We start from the raw sequence: 17,697 nt of genomic DNA on the forward strand, positions 1-17,697 counted from the left end.
AAATCAAGCTTTAAATGATTAAAAGACTACCGAATAGATAACAGGATAGTTTGAGCGTCTTGTTTATCTGCTTAACATGTTTCACTTGACATGTTCCGCAAGATGACAATCTACAAGGAAAAAGGGAGGCGGCGGAATAAGTATATTGAATACTTAATAAGTCCGTATGAAATTTACTTAACTTACCTTGAATGTTTAGTAAAATCCTAATTTAAAAAAAAAAACAAGTGACAAGCATTGAGTAATTGTTTTTATGGAAAAATAAATTTTAAAAATTAAAAAGAAAAATTTCAAAAAAAAAACCAAGGTTAATAAAAAGTACTATATATATATCTATCTTATTTTGTGTTTTTTTCTTCTATATTTTAATGATTTTTTATTTTTATTTTTAAATTTTCGCTATTTTTTTTGCATTTTATGTTTTTTAAAAAGAAAAGTATATTTTTAAATTCTGGAAAAATTTTATAATATTTTTATTTTAATTTTTTTGAAAATTTTCCTTCTTTTTGTTATTTTCTAAAATTTTCGTATTTAAAAAATGCATTTATTTTAGAAAAAAAAAACATAAAATTAGGTGATGTGGTGCGCTTCCAGCATGCTACATCATATTTTTTTTGTAATGACGGTAACAACTGGGATAACATCCTGGCGTTTGGAAACTTCAGGTATTAAATTGATAAAATAACTCTTTTAAGTACTAAAGTGATAATTGAGTACAACTTTAGGGGCAAATAGTACATTAACCCTAATTATTAAATTTTTTTTATAATATTTATAAATTTTTATGAATTTTTTTATAATTTTATAAGTTTATAGAAAGTTTTAAATATTTTAATACACTTTTATTTTTTTAGAATTTATTATAATTTTTATAAACTTTTATTAATTTTTTAATAATATTTTATAAGTTTTTAAATATTTATATTTTTAATGATTTTTATGAAATTATTTTTATAATTTTTAATTTTTTAATAATTTTTAAATAAAAAATATAATATTAAACTAAAAGCTATTACGTGTGACCATAAAAACGAAAATCATTAATGAAAAAATTTAATTGATTTTTTTATTCTTTTTGTTAATGACAAGAACTTGGAATTTGGGATACCAAAACCTAGAGAGGGGTAAGATTCCACTGTGAAACAAACATCAGCGATTCCTGTACAATTCGATTTGATTTATCGTATATCCGGAAAAACAGAAACATTAAGATAGTTTTGTCCACTCCTTCTCTCAACCTCAAATAAATTGATTAATTGATCCTTCTGATTTGAGATTTCTATTTTCTTCTAAAATCCTCTTCATTTTCATCAATGGCGACTCAAGGGCAAGTCATAACTTGCAAAGGTATTTCTCTTTATTTATTTATTGATGTGTTTGCCAGTTGTTTTAAAACCTTATTAATTCTAATGTGCTTGTGATTGTGAAGCGGCGGTGGCTTATGAACCGAACAAGCCACTGGTCATTGAGGATGTCCAGGTGGCTCCGCCACAAGCCGGTGAGGTTCGGATCAAGATTCTCTTCACTGCTCTCTGCCACACTGATGCCTACACTTGGAGCGGAAAGGTTTTTCCGTTTTCTTTTCATTTCCATTTTCTATATCTACATGTTTCCTTTTTTGGTTTGCAAAATATATCAGTGCCAATTGCTTATCTTGAACAAGGAGCTGTTTAAGATGTATGAAAAAAAAGGGATTATTTTAGCTTTATTTGCTTTTCCATCCTAACGAACACTACTTTTTCAGTAGGATAATGATTTTTTTTTTGGTTCAAAAAATGCCATGTAAACTTGATTGCTAGGAACGAATAAAAAGTGGAAATTCCATGCTAAATGGGAGTATTTTGCTGATTTTGTATTATTGATTTAAAATAGGAAAGATATGTGTATAATGTTTTTCATTTCATTACTCTTTTGATGTTAACTTCGAATTGGGGTGAGATACTATTGATAAGAATATAATTTGATGTTCTTTGTGTATCCTCTTGCAGTGACAGTGCTAACACCTAGTTTGATCTGGTTCTAGTTTTTCTTTTCTTCTTTGATATTTTTCTAATTGGCTGTTTAATTATGATGTCATGCTTGATTTACCTTTTTAAGGATCCTGAGGGTCTATTCCCGTGCATTCTTGGACATGAAGCTGCTGGGTATGTTTTTTCCTTTTAGTTCTTACAGTTTATGAGCCTCTTGGTTGGTAAAGAGTGAGAAATGTTTGAATTTTTGAGTGCAGAATTGTAGAAAGTGTTGGGGAAGGTGTAACTGAAGTTCAACCAGGTGACCATGTCATCCCTTGTTACCAGGCAGAGTGCAGAGAATGCAAGTTCTGCAAATCAGGTAAGACTAACCTATGCGGCAAAGTTAGGACAGCCACTGGAGCTGGAGTCATGATGAATGATCGCAAGAGCCGCTTCTCAATTAATGGGAAACCTATCTACCACTTCATGGGCACCTCAACATTTAGCCAGTACACGGTTGTACATGATGTTAGTGTTGCAAAGATTGATCCACAGGCTCCTTTGGACAAAGTGTGCCTTCTTGGTTGTGGTGTTCCAACTGGTAAGTGCTTGTTTAGCTTTCTCTTCATTTTATGATTCTGTAATTGCATATACAATCATATAGCAATTGGATTTTTTTTTATTTGACTGTATATATATTATTGGTTTTGTGATGCCTTTGTACAAAACTTTCATTTCATACATACTTTGGTGTTGGATAGGACTTGGAGCAGTTTGGAACACAGCCAAAGTTGAACCAGGGGCCATTGTTGCTATTTTTGGCCTTGGGACTGTTGGTCTTGCTGTAAGTGTCAAATATGCATCTTGCGTAGAAATTTGTTTATACTGTTTATTATTAAGTCCTATGCATATTTTGAGCTGCATTTTAAAAATATTTGTTATTCTCATCGTTATTCTCTTTGTGGTGCTTGTTTGTTTGATATTAAATTGTTTTTGTGATCCTGGAATGCAATGTTGCAGGTCGCAGAGGGTGCAAAGTCAGCTGGTGCTTCAAGAATAATTGGCGTTGATATTGATAGCAAAAAGTTTGATGTAGGCAAGTAATTTACAAATGATAATGCTTACAAAGAAGAATTTGATAAATATTAATATGAAATATTCAATAAACAATGTGTAATGTGAATAATGAAATAAATTGTAAGAAAATGGGTGGATATTGTTTTTCTTATCTTTTTTTTTTTTGGTAATAAATCTAAACCATTCATTATTTCTGTTTCTATATTCTGATTTCTTTCTTTCCTTCTTTTTGGTGAAATGCAACTTGCAGCAAAGAATTTTGGAGTTACAGAGTTTGTGAATCCAAAGGACTATGATAAGCCAATTCAGCAGGTCCTTGTTGATCTCACAGATGGTGGTGTTGATTACAGTTTCGAGTGTATCGGAAATGTCTCTGTCATGAGGTCTGCTTTGGAATGCTGTCACAAGGTATGTGTTGCCTGAATTTGATGAGCACTAATGACTGCATAAACGGAAGACCGCTGCTAAAGTGCCCGAGAAATTTTCAGGGCTGGGGAACATCAGTTATCATAGGTGTTGCCGCATCAGGTCAGGAGATATCTACACGACCTTTCCAATTGGTGACTGGCCGTGTTTGGAAAGGGACAGCTTTTGGTGGTTTCAAGAGTCGTTCACAAGTGCCTTGGCTTGTGGACAAATACATGAAGAAGGTAAACGTAGTTTGTAGGCGAATCTATATTTAAGCCTGTAGAATGAGCAGGATATTATTATACTCTCCTTATCATTGCAGGAAATCAAAATAGATGAGTACATCACCCACAATTTGACCCTTGGAGATATTAACAAGGCATTTGATCTGATGCATGAAGGGGGTTGCCTCCGATGCGTGCTTAAGATGAATGAATGAGGCTAATATGGGTGAACTAAAGGGGTGATCTGTGAAGAACTACGTGCCTATCTTCTACAACCGGGTTTGTACTTCCACTGCCAACTTAGGAGTGTAAAGTAGAGTCTGTTGGAACAAACTTTTTCTATGAAGCCTAGTAGTTTAACCTTGTGAAAAATGTTTGGTTTATGATGTTAAAAGAGAACCAGCGATGGAGGTGTGTGCATGAATGAATGAATGAATGAATAAAATAATTAAGCTCCAAATCATCTGAATTATGGAGATGATGAGTATTGGACATATTTTGGTTGTTCCCTCGTGCAAGAATTTCTGGTGTCTATTCCTTTTTTCTCCTTTGAAAGAATTGCATAATTTCCATTTCCATCAAATTCCAGTTGCTGTTTTCGGGAAATATGGACTGATTGTGTCCTTTTGGTGGAGAGAGTGAATGAGATCAGTCTCAGATCAACGCACTCTTGTTGGTTTTGCTTGGTCCGATTCCTCTCAACTAGAAAGAATAGCACTTTGGAATTCTAATTTCCTGCGAATCTTGACTGTCTAGGGGACCTTGCAGATAATTTTACATTTTCAATAGTCATAAAATTTGGTACAATAAGAGTAATCTCATTGCATCATTTTAGGTAATCGTAAAATTCTTAAGGTAATGTTGATTTTATGATAATTTTAACCTTTGGTTTTATAATTTTGGTCCATTGCAATTTATTCTCCAATATTTTTCTATCATTTGTGACAATTAAGTATTTCTAAACTAGATGAAATTAAGGAGCTAGCTTAATTAAATTAAAGAATACCTTGTTTTTTTCCAAAAAGGATAGACATAAATTATACAAAACGTCATCAAGACATTACATTTTAATAGGTTTATTTTTGCACTATATTTATCATTTTTAAAAAAAATCAAATGTATAATTAATTATTTAAAACAAATAAAATTTTAATTGCATTTCAAGAGATATATGAAATTTAAAAAAGATAGGTAATATTTAAAATCAAGCATAATTTAGTAAAATGGTTTCTAAATAATCTTTCATTCTGTCAATCAAAGAGTCAAATAATCCAAACAAGGTAATATAATTACCCAATAAATTTTATATTCTAGTTTTATGTTTGAAGAAAAATTTTAATGGTTTAATAAACTTAATGTTACATTTGGCATACTTGATGTAAAAAAGGAATGCTATGTAGTTTCTAAATGATGGATAAAAGATAAATGTTACTACGTCAATATGTTTAGTTGTTGAAGATTATGATATATAATGTGTTATTTGTTAATGTATTCTCCTTCTCATGTTTATGTTTATAATTTTTTTAAAATAAAATAAAATATTAAAATGGAATGAATATTACTATTTAAAAATATTTATATTAAAATAAAAATTATTATAGTATTTAATTTTATATTAATATTAAAACAATAAAATAAAAATATTGTTTAACAATATATTAATATTATTACTTTTTAGAAATATAAAATAATAAAAATATTTATATATAAATATAGAATAACAAAATATGAATTTGTATAATATTAATATTAATATAAATTTACTTTTATATCAATATTTATATATATATATATTTTGTAATTAAATTTAAATAAAAATATCTTAACAAATCATTGGATTTAAGTTTAAGTTAGGCCGGGTTGATAGAGGACAAGGAATCCTTATTCAAGTCCAGCTGAAGATGGGTTGGGCGGGCCACACAACTCATAAGCAGCTCTACTTGTAATATGTGATTGTTGAGTGAAGTTAAAAAATTAATTGTGAGTGTATTAAATAATGATATTATATATATATATATAATTTTTATGCAATTATTATTTATATTATTTAATATATTTATAGTGAAATTTTTTAAATATTAATTTTATTATTTAATAGTGTAAATACTTTTTAATTTTACAGTTATAATTTTAAAATTAATATATCAAATAAATTGTCTTTTTTTTTTTCATTCTAATTCCAAAAAAAAAAACAGGTTTTCGAAAATATTTTTTATATCTATTTCAATAAAATCCATATTATATATATAATTTTAGTACAGAATCTATCTTCTCAAATCTCACTGCAATAATTATTTTAAAAAAAATTAAAAGGTTATATATTATTTAAAATATAAGAATCCTAAAAATAGACATTAAAAATTAAATATTTTCTGAAATTATAAAAATGTAATAAAAAAAATAATTATATAAAAATTATTTTGAGATTATAAAAAAATATATAATTATTAAAAAATCACTTTCAAAATGACCCTAAATAAATGAATGTATAAATTCAAACATATTGTGACATATGTTTGTCTAGGTTGATTATAAACCTCACCTTTTAGTAAATTTAATATTTCTTTTACAAATTTCTATATTTTTATAATTTTTATCAAATATATTTTGAATTGTTTAGATTCGATGATATGCATTTTAGATAGTTAACTAAAAAATAGTTAATTTAAAGATTAATGTGGATAAAAAAAATGCAGAGATCAAATTGAAAAAAAATATTAAATTCAAAGATTAAATATGGTTTTTTTTATCTCAATAATACAAAAAAAATTTATTACCTCAAATGGTATACACATGAAATTATTTATCAAAATGACAAGTTTGCAATAATTATCATAGGCGGTGCCTTACAAGTAGAGGTGATCATGGGCCGGGCTAGGCCGGGTCCAAATGGGCCTAAAAATTTGTCCAAGCCCGAACCGAAAGAAAATTGTTAAGCCCGACCCTGGCCTGGCCCATATTTAATTAAAAATAAAAATATATATTTAATATATAATTCTGGCTGGGTCGGGTTCGGGCCAAAAAAATCTTACCTGAGGCCTGACCTGCTTTTTAAATGGATCTCATTTTTTTTGTCAAAACCCATATTTTGGACCTATATTTTTACCTGAACCCTCTCATTTTTTAGGCAGGCCGTCAGGTCTGGCCGGGTGGCCCAATTCATGATCACCTCTACTTACAAGTTGGCACCACCACTTTTTTTTTCTGTCACAATCATCAGTCCATCATGAGGCCATAATAGGGTTTAAAAAAATCATTTTTAATAGGCCATAATTTATGGTGCCAACCTATCCGGTGACACTAATATATGCCAAAATATGGGTTTGAATCGGGTTGGAAGGGTGGAGGGTGTCTGTCAAGCGACACCCTTTTTTTTTTTCAATTTTTATCTCAAATAACAAAATTTTTATTACAAAAAAAATATATATGCATGTACATAACAAATATTCAACATATATAGATCGTAAAAATTGGTAAAACTAAATGAGTTCAATTAATCAATATTCAATCAATTTAATTTTTTTATAAAAATCGTTTCAATCATTTAACTTTTTTATAAAAAAAAAAATAAAAGTATTCCCAAAATTTTCCAATTTACAAATCCTTCTGGAACACAGCTCAAACCAAGGCAGTAAAAATTCTTAAAGAAAAACTTCAGCAACTGCCACCATTAAAGATTCCAACAGACGGAAAAATAATCTTCCAGTGAGAAATATTGAGGAGCCATACTTTTTAAAGAAAAGGAAGGGAAAAGATACCTCTGTGGATATAAAAGCGGAACCTTCAAAGAAATCATTGCAGTCAAAAAAGATATTTCAAAGTTTGACTTTCCTTATAGAGATGGACATGTCCTCCTTCCCAAAAAAGCTCAAATTCAAACAGAAAGAACTTGAAGATGGTTAATTTAGTGTAGTCATACATCAAATAAATAATAATTATAAAAACACATCAACTACTCTAGAATCTAACGTCAACTCAACACCTACATCCAACTAATAAATAACACAACTTGCCGCTTAAACCCGTGGGTACAAGCTTGAACTACGTAAATAAAGCGGTAGACAGTGTTGTGGGTATAACGCCAAAACCTGCGGCTTCAACACGACGTTATCTTTCTTTCATTGTTTAGGCTCCTACTACACCCTCCAATGTGTAAAACCTGCGGCTTCAACACGTTGCTTAAAAAGAAAGTTAAAAATTAAATCGTATAATTAATATTATTAATATTTTCTATTAAAATTTATTAATCTAAGTATGTTAAATAGATTACTTAATTACAAACATGTTTAGTTAACGAATTTTAATTTTTTAAAATTTATAAATTGAAAAAATAGAGAATTGAAATTTTAATTTTTTAAAAGTACATAGATTAAATTTTAAATTCTGAATAAATATAGGGACTAATAACTATTTTAACCTAGATTAATCTCAGCAGGTTTTAAGACAACTTGGTTACCACTTACCAACAAGGAGGCTCTAATATGATTTTCATCTCCCTCATTTTGCCTCCTTTGAACGGTTCTTTTCTCAAGTTTTCGTAACACAATCTTAAGTGGCTTAATTGGTATTGATATTATTGTTAGTATAAAAAACATGAATTTAAGTGCGTTAAAATGCATTATCCTCTTATTTAAAGGTTAGAGAGAAGTTATAAATAATCCTAAACCTTGTATAAAAAAACAAAGACAATTAATGGAACAATACTTAGTTTATAAACCACCAACGTGTTTGAAATATTATTAAAAGTAACAACCATAGTACACAAAATTTTATTATAATTATTTATATTAGCCACTAAGACTTAGCAATAAAACTGTGATTTATACATGCAGTGTGGACATTCAGTTTTATTTTTGGCTCCCTTGTGATTGGGGTGTTGTCTATGGATCATCTTCTTCATCTTTGACTTGAGCCTAGATTGCATTTGCTTTCTCCATGGCAACAATTTTTCTGCAAATTAAATACACAAGTCAAGGCATGCATCTTAATTAATCAAATGATAATAAGTAAATTTATAAGATGATAAGAAAGTTTGAATTGCAGAATCAAATTACCGAAGGAAACGAGTAAGGTTAGCAGCTTGAACCAAATCTCCTCCCTCACGAGCTTTCAAGATTCCCAACATGAGTTCCAGCTTGAGTCGGGTCAAGGCTGATTGCTTGGCCATCATTTGAGCTTCTTGTTTCAGCTCATTGCATTGCCTCTCAATCTCTTCGAACCTTGTCATTAATTTTGACTGCTCCTCTATTAAGCATAGTTGATCTTCCCTTACCTTTCCCATCTCGGTTTTCAGTCGTTTGGCTTCGGTCCTCACTTTCAAATGCTTCTTCGCCATTTCTGGGTTATCAGTCCTGCTGGGTGCCATGGGATGTTTATAAGTGTTATAGGCTTGTAGTAGCTGATCAAGTTCTGAAGTAAAAAGCCGATTGAGATAAGATGTTGATGACTGAAATTGTGCCCAGACATGGTTTAAAATAGCTGGAATTCAGTAAGTTCCTCGGAACAACGGCGAACTTTGATCGAAATGACTAAACAGAAGGACAGGCGAAATTTACAATAAGAGGTATATATAGTGGTCAGCATCCTCTCGGAGTAGAGACTCTGCCTTTAGGTATCGCGCGCTCCTTCGAATGTAATCGGGCGATATCTGCAACTTCTTCCTGAAAGTGATACGTACGCTTTTTATAATATTTAAAAACTTTAAAATATGCTTTCTAACAAATTTCATCCTTCTAATTTTCAAATTTAGAAATTTTATTAAATTAAGATTTAATGTTTATGTCAATCAAGTTAAAACTTAATCGACACTTATTTTCAAATATATTTTTATATTTATATTCAAATAAAATTTTATTATCAATACGAATTTACATCTAAGGTCTAAAACTTAGATATGAACGCTGAGCAAATAAATAAAAGAAACCCTAAAAAATAACTAGAAGGGAATGTGAAGTAATAGAAGTCCCTGTATTTTGGTCTTTCCATTGAAAATTGAGTAAATTAATTATTATATGTTAAATAAAGGACTATCGTAGTCCCTTCTTTAAAATATTGTGTGCCGTTAAATGCTTATATTGGTGTTATATAAATATAATGTATAATATGAAATTTGACCCTTGACCTTTATATACATTTATTTTAATTTGACTTTTACTCTTTTATTTAGAGCAAATTGACCCTTGACTTGGTACTATTTTATCTTAGATATCATCCTAGCAAATAATTTATAAATTATAAAAAAATTAAAAAAGTTCATAAATAAAAGTTATAATTCCAAAAATTATGAAAAAGGCTCTCCAAAATTGAGAAAAAAAGATAAAAATTTCAAATACATATAAAATAATTTCAAATTTTCTATAAAAATAAAAAATAATTTTTAAAAATTTTAAAAGATTATGAAAAAATAAAAAAAATACAAATAAAAGAATGATCATCCAGAACAATCATATCTCTTAACGCTCAATAAAAGAATAAATTTAACTTAATTTTATTTTTTTAAATTTATTTTTATTTTTTACTTTAAATAATTTTTTTAATAATTTTTGGAATTATATTTTTTATTTATGATCTTTTTGAAATTTTATTTGTTTTTGAAATTTTTAATAATTTTTAAATTATTTGTTGAGGTGAAATATAAAATAAAATAAAATTTAATTAGCATTGAAATGTTGAAGGCTATTCCAATAAAAAAAGTAGTGACTAAATTGAATAAATGTGTAAAAAAAAGATAAAATTTATTATTATATATTTTATATAACATCAAAATAAATATTGAACGACATAATTTACACGTAAAAAACAAAGCACTCTTCAAACTTCTCGGTAAGCACCACAACAGTACTGCAGCATGCACTAGATTCCATAAATGAAATCACCAAAATTCTGCTCCAACGATCTCCGTTGCATTTGCTTTCTATGTATCTTCTTCATCCTTGTGCGTCAGCTAAGATTGCTTTTGCTTTTTCCAGGGAAACAATTTCACTGCAAATTAAATGCAGAAATCATAGTTAAAATAAACCCATGCATCTTACGTAATCAAATCATCATAACTACTTTTATAAGATGATAAGAAAGTTTTTAATTGCAGAAACAAATTACCCAAGGAAGCGAGTGAGATCAGCGGCTTGAACCAAATCTCCACCCTCTCGAGCTTTCAGAATTCCCAACATCAGGCTCAGCTTGATTCCAGTCATGGCTGATTGCTTGGCTATCAGTTCAGCTTCCTGTTGCAGTTCATTGTATTGCCTCTCAATCTCTCCAAACCTTGTTATTAGTTTTGTCTGCTCCTCTCTTAAGCATAATTGGTCTTCCCGTACCTTTCCCATCTCGGCTTTCAGTCGTTTGGCTTCGGCCCTCACTTTCAAATGCTTCTTCGCCATTTCTGGGTGATCAGTCCTTCTTCTGGGTGCCTTGGGATATTAATTTATAAGTGTTGTAGGCTTGTAGTAGCTCAAGTTCTGAACTAAAAAGCCGATTGAGAAATGATGTTGATGACTGAAAATGGCCATCATCAACATGGTTTTAAAGAACTGAAATTCAGTATGAAGAACCGGCGAAGAGGGATAGAACTTAGGAGGAAACTACTAAAGAGAAGAAAGTGCGAGAAAATTCCATTAAAGTGCAGTATATATAGTGCATCATCATGGAAGGGAGACTCCATCGTAGTATCGCACGGTCGTTCTACTATGATCGCGCGATATGACCAACTTCTTCCTGGGGATAGAAATGCCATCCTGAAAGGGATACATAGGCTTATATATAAATATTATTTATTATTAACATGAATTTAGACCAAAACTTGATCTTGGGAAAATTGATGGAAATTCAACCAAAGGCAGGGCTATGGTTGAAGAAGAATTTTCACTGTTGTGTGGTAAATGTTTATGCCCCTTGTTGTGCTGTCGTTGTTCTTTCCTTCAAGTGGACAAAGACTCACTGATCAATATGAAATTCATCCTAAGATGCTTCTAGGTCTTTTTGGTCTCAACACATATTCTCAGAAGTCAAATTTGATTGCTATTGGACCAGATGAGGAGTTTCTCCTATGCCAAATCGATCTGATCCCCTTTTTCGTCTTCATCGTCGTTGTTTTTCATCTCATGGTGGGGTTGCACTGGGAGAGACCAATTGATTTTCACTCATTCATGTCTTATTGCTTTTCGAGGCCTATCTGCATCGGATGTTGTCACAACAATCTTGGCCATGAAGACTGCATTTAGCATTTAGTTCCGACGAAACGGTGGAAGAATGCCAGTCTGGTTGATTGAACCGGACTCAGTTATGCCTATTTGTTGGAGTCTCCTAAAGAGATCAATTGCAGGAAGTTGGAAATCGGAATTGTTGTATTTGTTTCATCGGGTGGGTTTGTTGTCATTGCTAGTGTCAATGATGGAGGAAGTTGATGAACTTAAAATGGTGTCAATACTGCAATTTTTTATAATAGCTGGTGTGTCATGGTGTCTAGGCATCTTTGGTTCGTTTAAGGTGTGCGGTTGTGTGTTGGTAGCATTATAGTTGGTACTTCTATAGATGTATGTTTTATATCTCATCGTATCCTTTCGGTTAGTAACAAATGACAAATTGTTTTATGGATTCTTTCCATCAAATCATTCATGATTCTTTCCTAGTTATATAATAACTTTTCACCAATTTTTTCCATGTCATTGATACATAATCGTGATAGTTTTTTTAACCCTTAACCCTTAACCATAAAACCTTAAACCTCGAATCTCAAATCCCGAATTCTAAATCTTGAACTCTGAACCTCAAACTTTGAACCTAAAACCATAAACCTCAAATCATGAACACCAAACCCTAAACTCGAATTTTAAATTCAAAACCCTAAACCTTAAACATCGAATCGAGAATCCTAAACCTTGAATAAGTTTATACAATACGAACAAGAATTAATTAAAATTTATCTAAAATATATAATATATTAAACTTGAGTATACCATGTGAAGTAATAGAAGTCCTTGTATTATATCTCAAACTGTATTTTGATCTCTTTGTTGAAAAAGGAGTAAATTAATCATTATATGTTAAATAAAAGAGCACAATAGTCCCTTGCCATTAAATGCTTATTTTGGTGTTATACACATATAAGGTATAAGGTATAAGGTATAAGGTATAATATTATGAAATTCGATCCTTAACCTTTATACATTTATTTCAATTTGACTTCAACTCTTTTATTTAGAACAAATTGACTTTCAACATTACAATATAGATTTGGCAGTATTTTATTTTTCATATTAGCAAATAATTTAAAATTTATGAAAAAAATAAAAAATCATAAATAAAAGTTATAATTCCAAAAATTATGAAAAAGGCACTTCAAAATTGAGAAAAAGATAAAAATTTTAACTACAATTTAAAAGATTAATGTCGAAACTGTTTTTTGAAAACAAAAACCTAGGTTGTCGACTTTAAAAACAAAAACCGGAGTCGCCACCGATCCTTGATTAAGGTGTGATCGGCTCACCTTAAAAATTATTTTGGTCTACGAATTTTGAGAAAACGAGTTCGGGAGTCAGTTACGCACGAGGAAGGGTTAGCACCCTCGTAACGCCCAAAATCGGTACCAAATTGATCATTTAATGTCTTAGTGTCGAAGGTTAAAAGGATTTTAAAAACAACTTGAATGATGGAATTTGAAAAAGGATAATCAATTGTTCAAGTCATGTAAAGAAATCGAGTCCCAATACGTTAGGGTACAATTCCTCATAATCCCCGAACTTTGAATATCACTTTTATTTTATGCGAAAATCTTCATTTTGAGAAAGTAACATGCCACACCCAATACGTTAGGGCGCAACAAGTTAAGTTCCCAAAAATGATTTTTATACTCATGCATTTTGAATAAAGAATATTCTCGGTTATTTAAGATTAACAAAGAAAATCAGAACCCAATACGTTAGGGCTCAATTTCCCTCGAAAATCCCAAACTTCGAATATTGCTTTTATTCAAAAAAAACCTTTGAATCAAGAAAATAACCTCGATGCATGGTTAAAACCAAACTATATTTTCAAAAAGAGTATGTTAAAAAATTAATGTACAATATGAAACAAATACTCTCATTTAAAATATATGTATATATGTATTTTCAAAATATAAGTATGAGGCATAAATAAATTTTGAAAACATGTATAAGCATATATTTAAACAGGTATATATAAGTATATGTATATAAAATAAAAAAAATAAATGAAATATAAAACAAAACAAAAACCTATTATAATTTCTAATAAAATATGCATGTATATATATGTATGCGAAATTTTATGAAAATAAGGTAAAAATATAAAAATATGTACATGCGTATATATTTACAAAAAAAAGTATATATATAAAATATAAAGTATATATAAAAAAGTAAAAAACAAAAATAAAAAACAAAACATATGTATAAAATATATGCATGTATTTATAAAAGCTTAAAAATATATATATACCTATATATAAAAAAAATGCCCATATGTATATTAAAAAAAAAACTATGCGTGTATATATGTATGTATAGAAAATATGATAATAATCAATAACAATAATAAATAATATAATAAAAATAATTAATTTTAATAATAAAATAATTAATAACAAGGGACCCAAACTGAAACTACATGAAACTTTCAGGTAAACATTTAAAATAATAAAGCTGAAGACTAATTTGTAGTGCGCTGGAAACATCAGGGAGCAAACGAGCAAATGTACCAGTCCCTTATACGTAGCGTTTTCATGTGGGACCAAATTGAAACAAGAAACAAACGTGCGGTCAAAATTGAAAATAAAAAAAATTGCATTGAAGTTGACTCAAAAACAAGGAGACCAGTTGCGTAAATTCCACATTCAGGGCCAAAACGCGCGGACCCTGCTTGTGGATCGGGTCGACGCGCAGATCTGGCCCCTTGCAAAACGGCGCCGTTTCACTTTTGTTATTTAAAACAAATTTTTTTGTTAAAAACTGATTTACAGCAGAAAGGGAAAAAAAATAATAAAATAAAAAAATTGAGAATCCCCTGCTAGGGTTTTTTGACCCCAGCCTTGCGCCGCCGTTCAGCCACGCGCTGAGGCCCCGATTGCGTCGGAGGTGGCAACGGCTCGTCGGCTCCGGTGAAAGAGGTAAGATCTGCCCCTCTTCTTTCTTTTCTTCGTTATTTTAAATAAAATAAAATGAAAATAAAAGAAAATAAAAAATATGGAAATAAAAACAATAGACAATGCAAAGTAAAACGAAAAAAAACTTTAAAAAAAAGTTCGATCTCTGTTCTTTCCCTCTATTTCGTATCTTTTAAACTGAAAAAAATCCCCCTTACAGATTTGATAACGGCCTTAAATAGCCGAAAATAAAAAAATAATAGCAAAAAAAATCTATTTTCCCAACAATATTTGTTGTGTTTATTGTTATTGCTGCACTGTATGCTTCATTTTTCGCATGCTCGGAGGCTGTTGAGGAGTGTGCGCGACGTGCGCGGAGCGATGGGCGTGATGTGCGGCGCTTGCGGAGGCAGTTGCGGCGCCAGCTTGCTGCGGCGCTAAGTCGCCCTAGGGTTTCTGATTTGACTGGAAGTTGGTTAAGGTTTGGGCTTGTTGGGCTGACATTATTTTGGACCTGTAATTAATTAATTTTTGGGCCACTGTATTTGGTCTTTTATTTTTGTTTGTTTCTGTTTTCTCTTTAACGGGCTGGGCAAAAATTGGGCCTTACAGCTGCCCCTCTTTGCTCGTTGTCGTGTAACGGGAACAGAGCAAAGACTATAAGCCCAATTGTGCCCAGTCTTACTGAGCCTCGATTTCTTCAATACTTCTCTTCTTCAGGTAGCCTCGTTCATTCCTACTGCATCTTCAGAGGTATAGGAACCAGTGCTTCGATCCACTCCACTGCAACGTCAGGGAGATAGGATTTGTACCTTGTAGCTTCTCAAAAGAACAAAATTTGCTATCTTTAGTCTGCTCCACCACTGCTTAGAGAGACAAGATCTGAAATCTTCAATCTATTCCACTGATGCCCAGGGAAGTAGAATTACTGGCTTCAATGTACTCCACTGTAACCTCAGGGAGGTAAAATCCGTCATCTTTGATCTGCTCCACTACTTCTTAGGAAGACAATATCTGAAAACTTCAATCTATTCCGCTGCTGCCGATGGAAGTAGAATTACTGGCTTCAATGTACTCCACTGTAACCACAGGGAGGTAAAATCTGCCATCTTTGATCTGCTCCACTACTGCTTAGGGAGACAATATCTGAAATCTTCAATCTATTCCGCTGCTGCCGAGGGAAATAGAATTACTGGCTTCAATGTACTCCACTATAACCACTGGGAGGTAAAATCCGCCATCTTTGATCTGCTCCACTATTGTTTAGGGAGATAAGATCTGTAATCTTCAATCTATTCCGCTGCTGCCCAGGGAAATAGAATTACTGGCTTCAATGTACTCCACTGTAACCACAGGGAGGTAAAATCCGCCATCTTTGATCTGCTCCACTACTGCTTAAGGAGACAAGATCTAAAATCCTAAATCTATTCCACTGCTGCCCAGGGAAGTAGAAATTCTGGCTTCAATTTACTCCACTGCAACCTCAGGGAGGTAAAATCCGCCATCTTCGATCTGCTCCACTACTGTTTAGGGAGATAAGATCTGTAATCTTTGATCTACTTCACGCCAGTACATGAAGATAAAATCTGTTTTCTTCGATTTGCTTCGCCACCAGTATGGGAAGGCAAGATCTGCTATCTTTGATCTACTTCATGCCAGTACATGAAGACAAGATCTGCTTTTTCTTATTTGCTTCGCCACGAGTATGGGAAGGCAAGATCTGGTATCTTTAATCTACTTCACGCCAATACATGAAGACAAGATCTGTTTTCTTCGATCTACTTCGCCATCAGTATGGGAAGACAAGATCTGCTATCTTTGATCTACTTCACGCCAGTACATGAAGATAAGATCTACTTTTTCCGATTTGCTTCGCCACTAGTATGGGAAGGCAAGATCTGGTACCTTTGATCTACTTCACGCCAATACATGAAGACAAGATCTGTTTTCTTCGATCTACTTTGCCACCAGTATGGGAAGACAAGATCTGCTATCTTTTTCGCCTGCTCCGTTGTTGCTTAGGGAGATAAGGCTTTATGACTTCGCTGATCTGTTCTCTAAGGAACATGACCTGTATAATTCACTTTATGAACCTAATTATGCCTAGTGATTAGGATGTCATGATCATAATAAATCCAATGCTCCTAACTGGATATGTATGAATGACATTTGAATGAATGCAGAATGTCATGAAAATGATATTTTAACGCTTGAGTTATTATTACTCCAAGTTTATTAAGGTCTTATCGCTTAATGTACTATAACACCTTTATGCTCGGCTGGCGAACCCAATAAGCACTTGACCAGATTGCCCCCCACTGTAAACCTCTAAGTTTGATCCACTGGGATGTAAAATTTGTACAATTTTTTCCCGTTATAACCCAAGAGTAAAAGATTTGGCCTTTTCTCAATCCTCTGTTATCACAACTCAAGGATACAGGATGTGAAAATTTTTGGTCTCTTACACCATTCCAAGGGTGTTGTACCAAATGCTCATGCACAAATAAAGAAATCTTCTCCAAGAACAACTTCTTCTTATTATTCGGTGATCATTTCTTGCTTGTTCATTGAAGCTTTGTCACCAGCACGACATCTTGCCATTTTGTTCAATTAATACTTTAGACAAGAAAATTCAAAGGGATAGTCTTAATTTAGACTCTTCTTTATCAGATTTCCAACCCGGTGCGTTCTAAACAATAGCCCTGTTTGAGGTTCCTATATTATTCAGAAACTTCTAGAGTAATATGCAAAATTTCCCTTGTGAAAGTTTTATTAGTCCATTAATCATTATTCTAATGCAACATGCTTGCAAAAAAAATCATGGATAAGAATTGAGTTGGTTCTGAGCATAGCTCGAAATGAATAAGTTGTCAAAGATAATAAAGATGGATAACAAAGAAATTGATTTAGGAATACATATCTTGGAAATGAATGAAGT

The 17,697-nt window shown here is 31.6% G+C and overlaps 3 protein-coding genes across 3 annotated transcripts; 1 reads left to right on the forward strand and 2 right to left on the reverse strand.

The window, feature by feature from the left end:
* The first annotated feature begins 1,082 nt into the window (after positions 1-1,082).
* LOC107925905 (alcohol dehydrogenase class-3) lies at positions 1,083-4,155 on the forward strand. The gene is made up of 9 exons (XM_016856650.2): positions 1,083-1,347; positions 1,430-1,566; positions 2,098-2,144; positions 2,228-2,553; positions 2,714-2,796; positions 2,973-3,048; positions 3,280-3,437; positions 3,518-3,679; positions 3,760-4,155. Exons 1-9 carry the CDS (start codon positions 1,314-1,316, stop codon positions 3,874-3,876), a joined length of 1,140 nt encoding a protein of 379 aa, XP_016712139.1. The 5' UTR covers positions 1,083-1,313; the 3' UTR covers positions 3,877-4,155.
* Positions 4,156-8,365: 4,210 nt separating this feature from the next.
* LOC107925845 (uncharacterized) lies at positions 8,366-9,318 on the reverse strand. Its single transcript, XM_016856575.2, has 2 exons — positions 8,716-9,318; positions 8,366-8,611 (listed from the first exon to the last, which is right to left on the reverse strand). The coding sequence occupies exons 1-2, from the start codon at positions 9,024-9,026 to the stop codon at positions 8,575-8,577; spliced, it is 348 nt and encodes a 115-aa protein (XP_016712064.1). The 5' UTR covers positions 9,027-9,318; the 3' UTR covers positions 8,366-8,574.
* Positions 9,319-10,379: 1,061 nt separating this feature from the next.
* On the reverse strand, positions 10,380-12,014 carry LOC107925848 (uncharacterized). The gene is made up of 2 exons (XM_016856578.2): positions 10,760-12,014; positions 10,380-10,642 (listed from the first exon to the last, which is right to left on the reverse strand). The coding sequence occupies exons 1-2, from the start codon at positions 11,038-11,040 to the stop codon at positions 10,588-10,590; spliced, it is 336 nt and encodes a 111-aa protein (XP_016712067.1). The 5' UTR covers positions 11,041-12,014; the 3' UTR covers positions 10,380-10,587.
* Between the last annotated feature and the right edge of the window lie 5,683 nt (positions 12,015-17,697).

Source organism: Gossypium hirsutum, chromosome D07, assembly GCF_007990345.1.
Source record: "Gossypium hirsutum isolate 1008001.06 chromosome D07, Gossypium_hirsutum_v2.1, whole genome shotgun sequence".
In the NCBI taxonomy this organism is placed as follows: domain Eukaryota; kingdom Viridiplantae; phylum Streptophyta; class Magnoliopsida; order Malvales; family Malvaceae; genus Gossypium; species Gossypium hirsutum.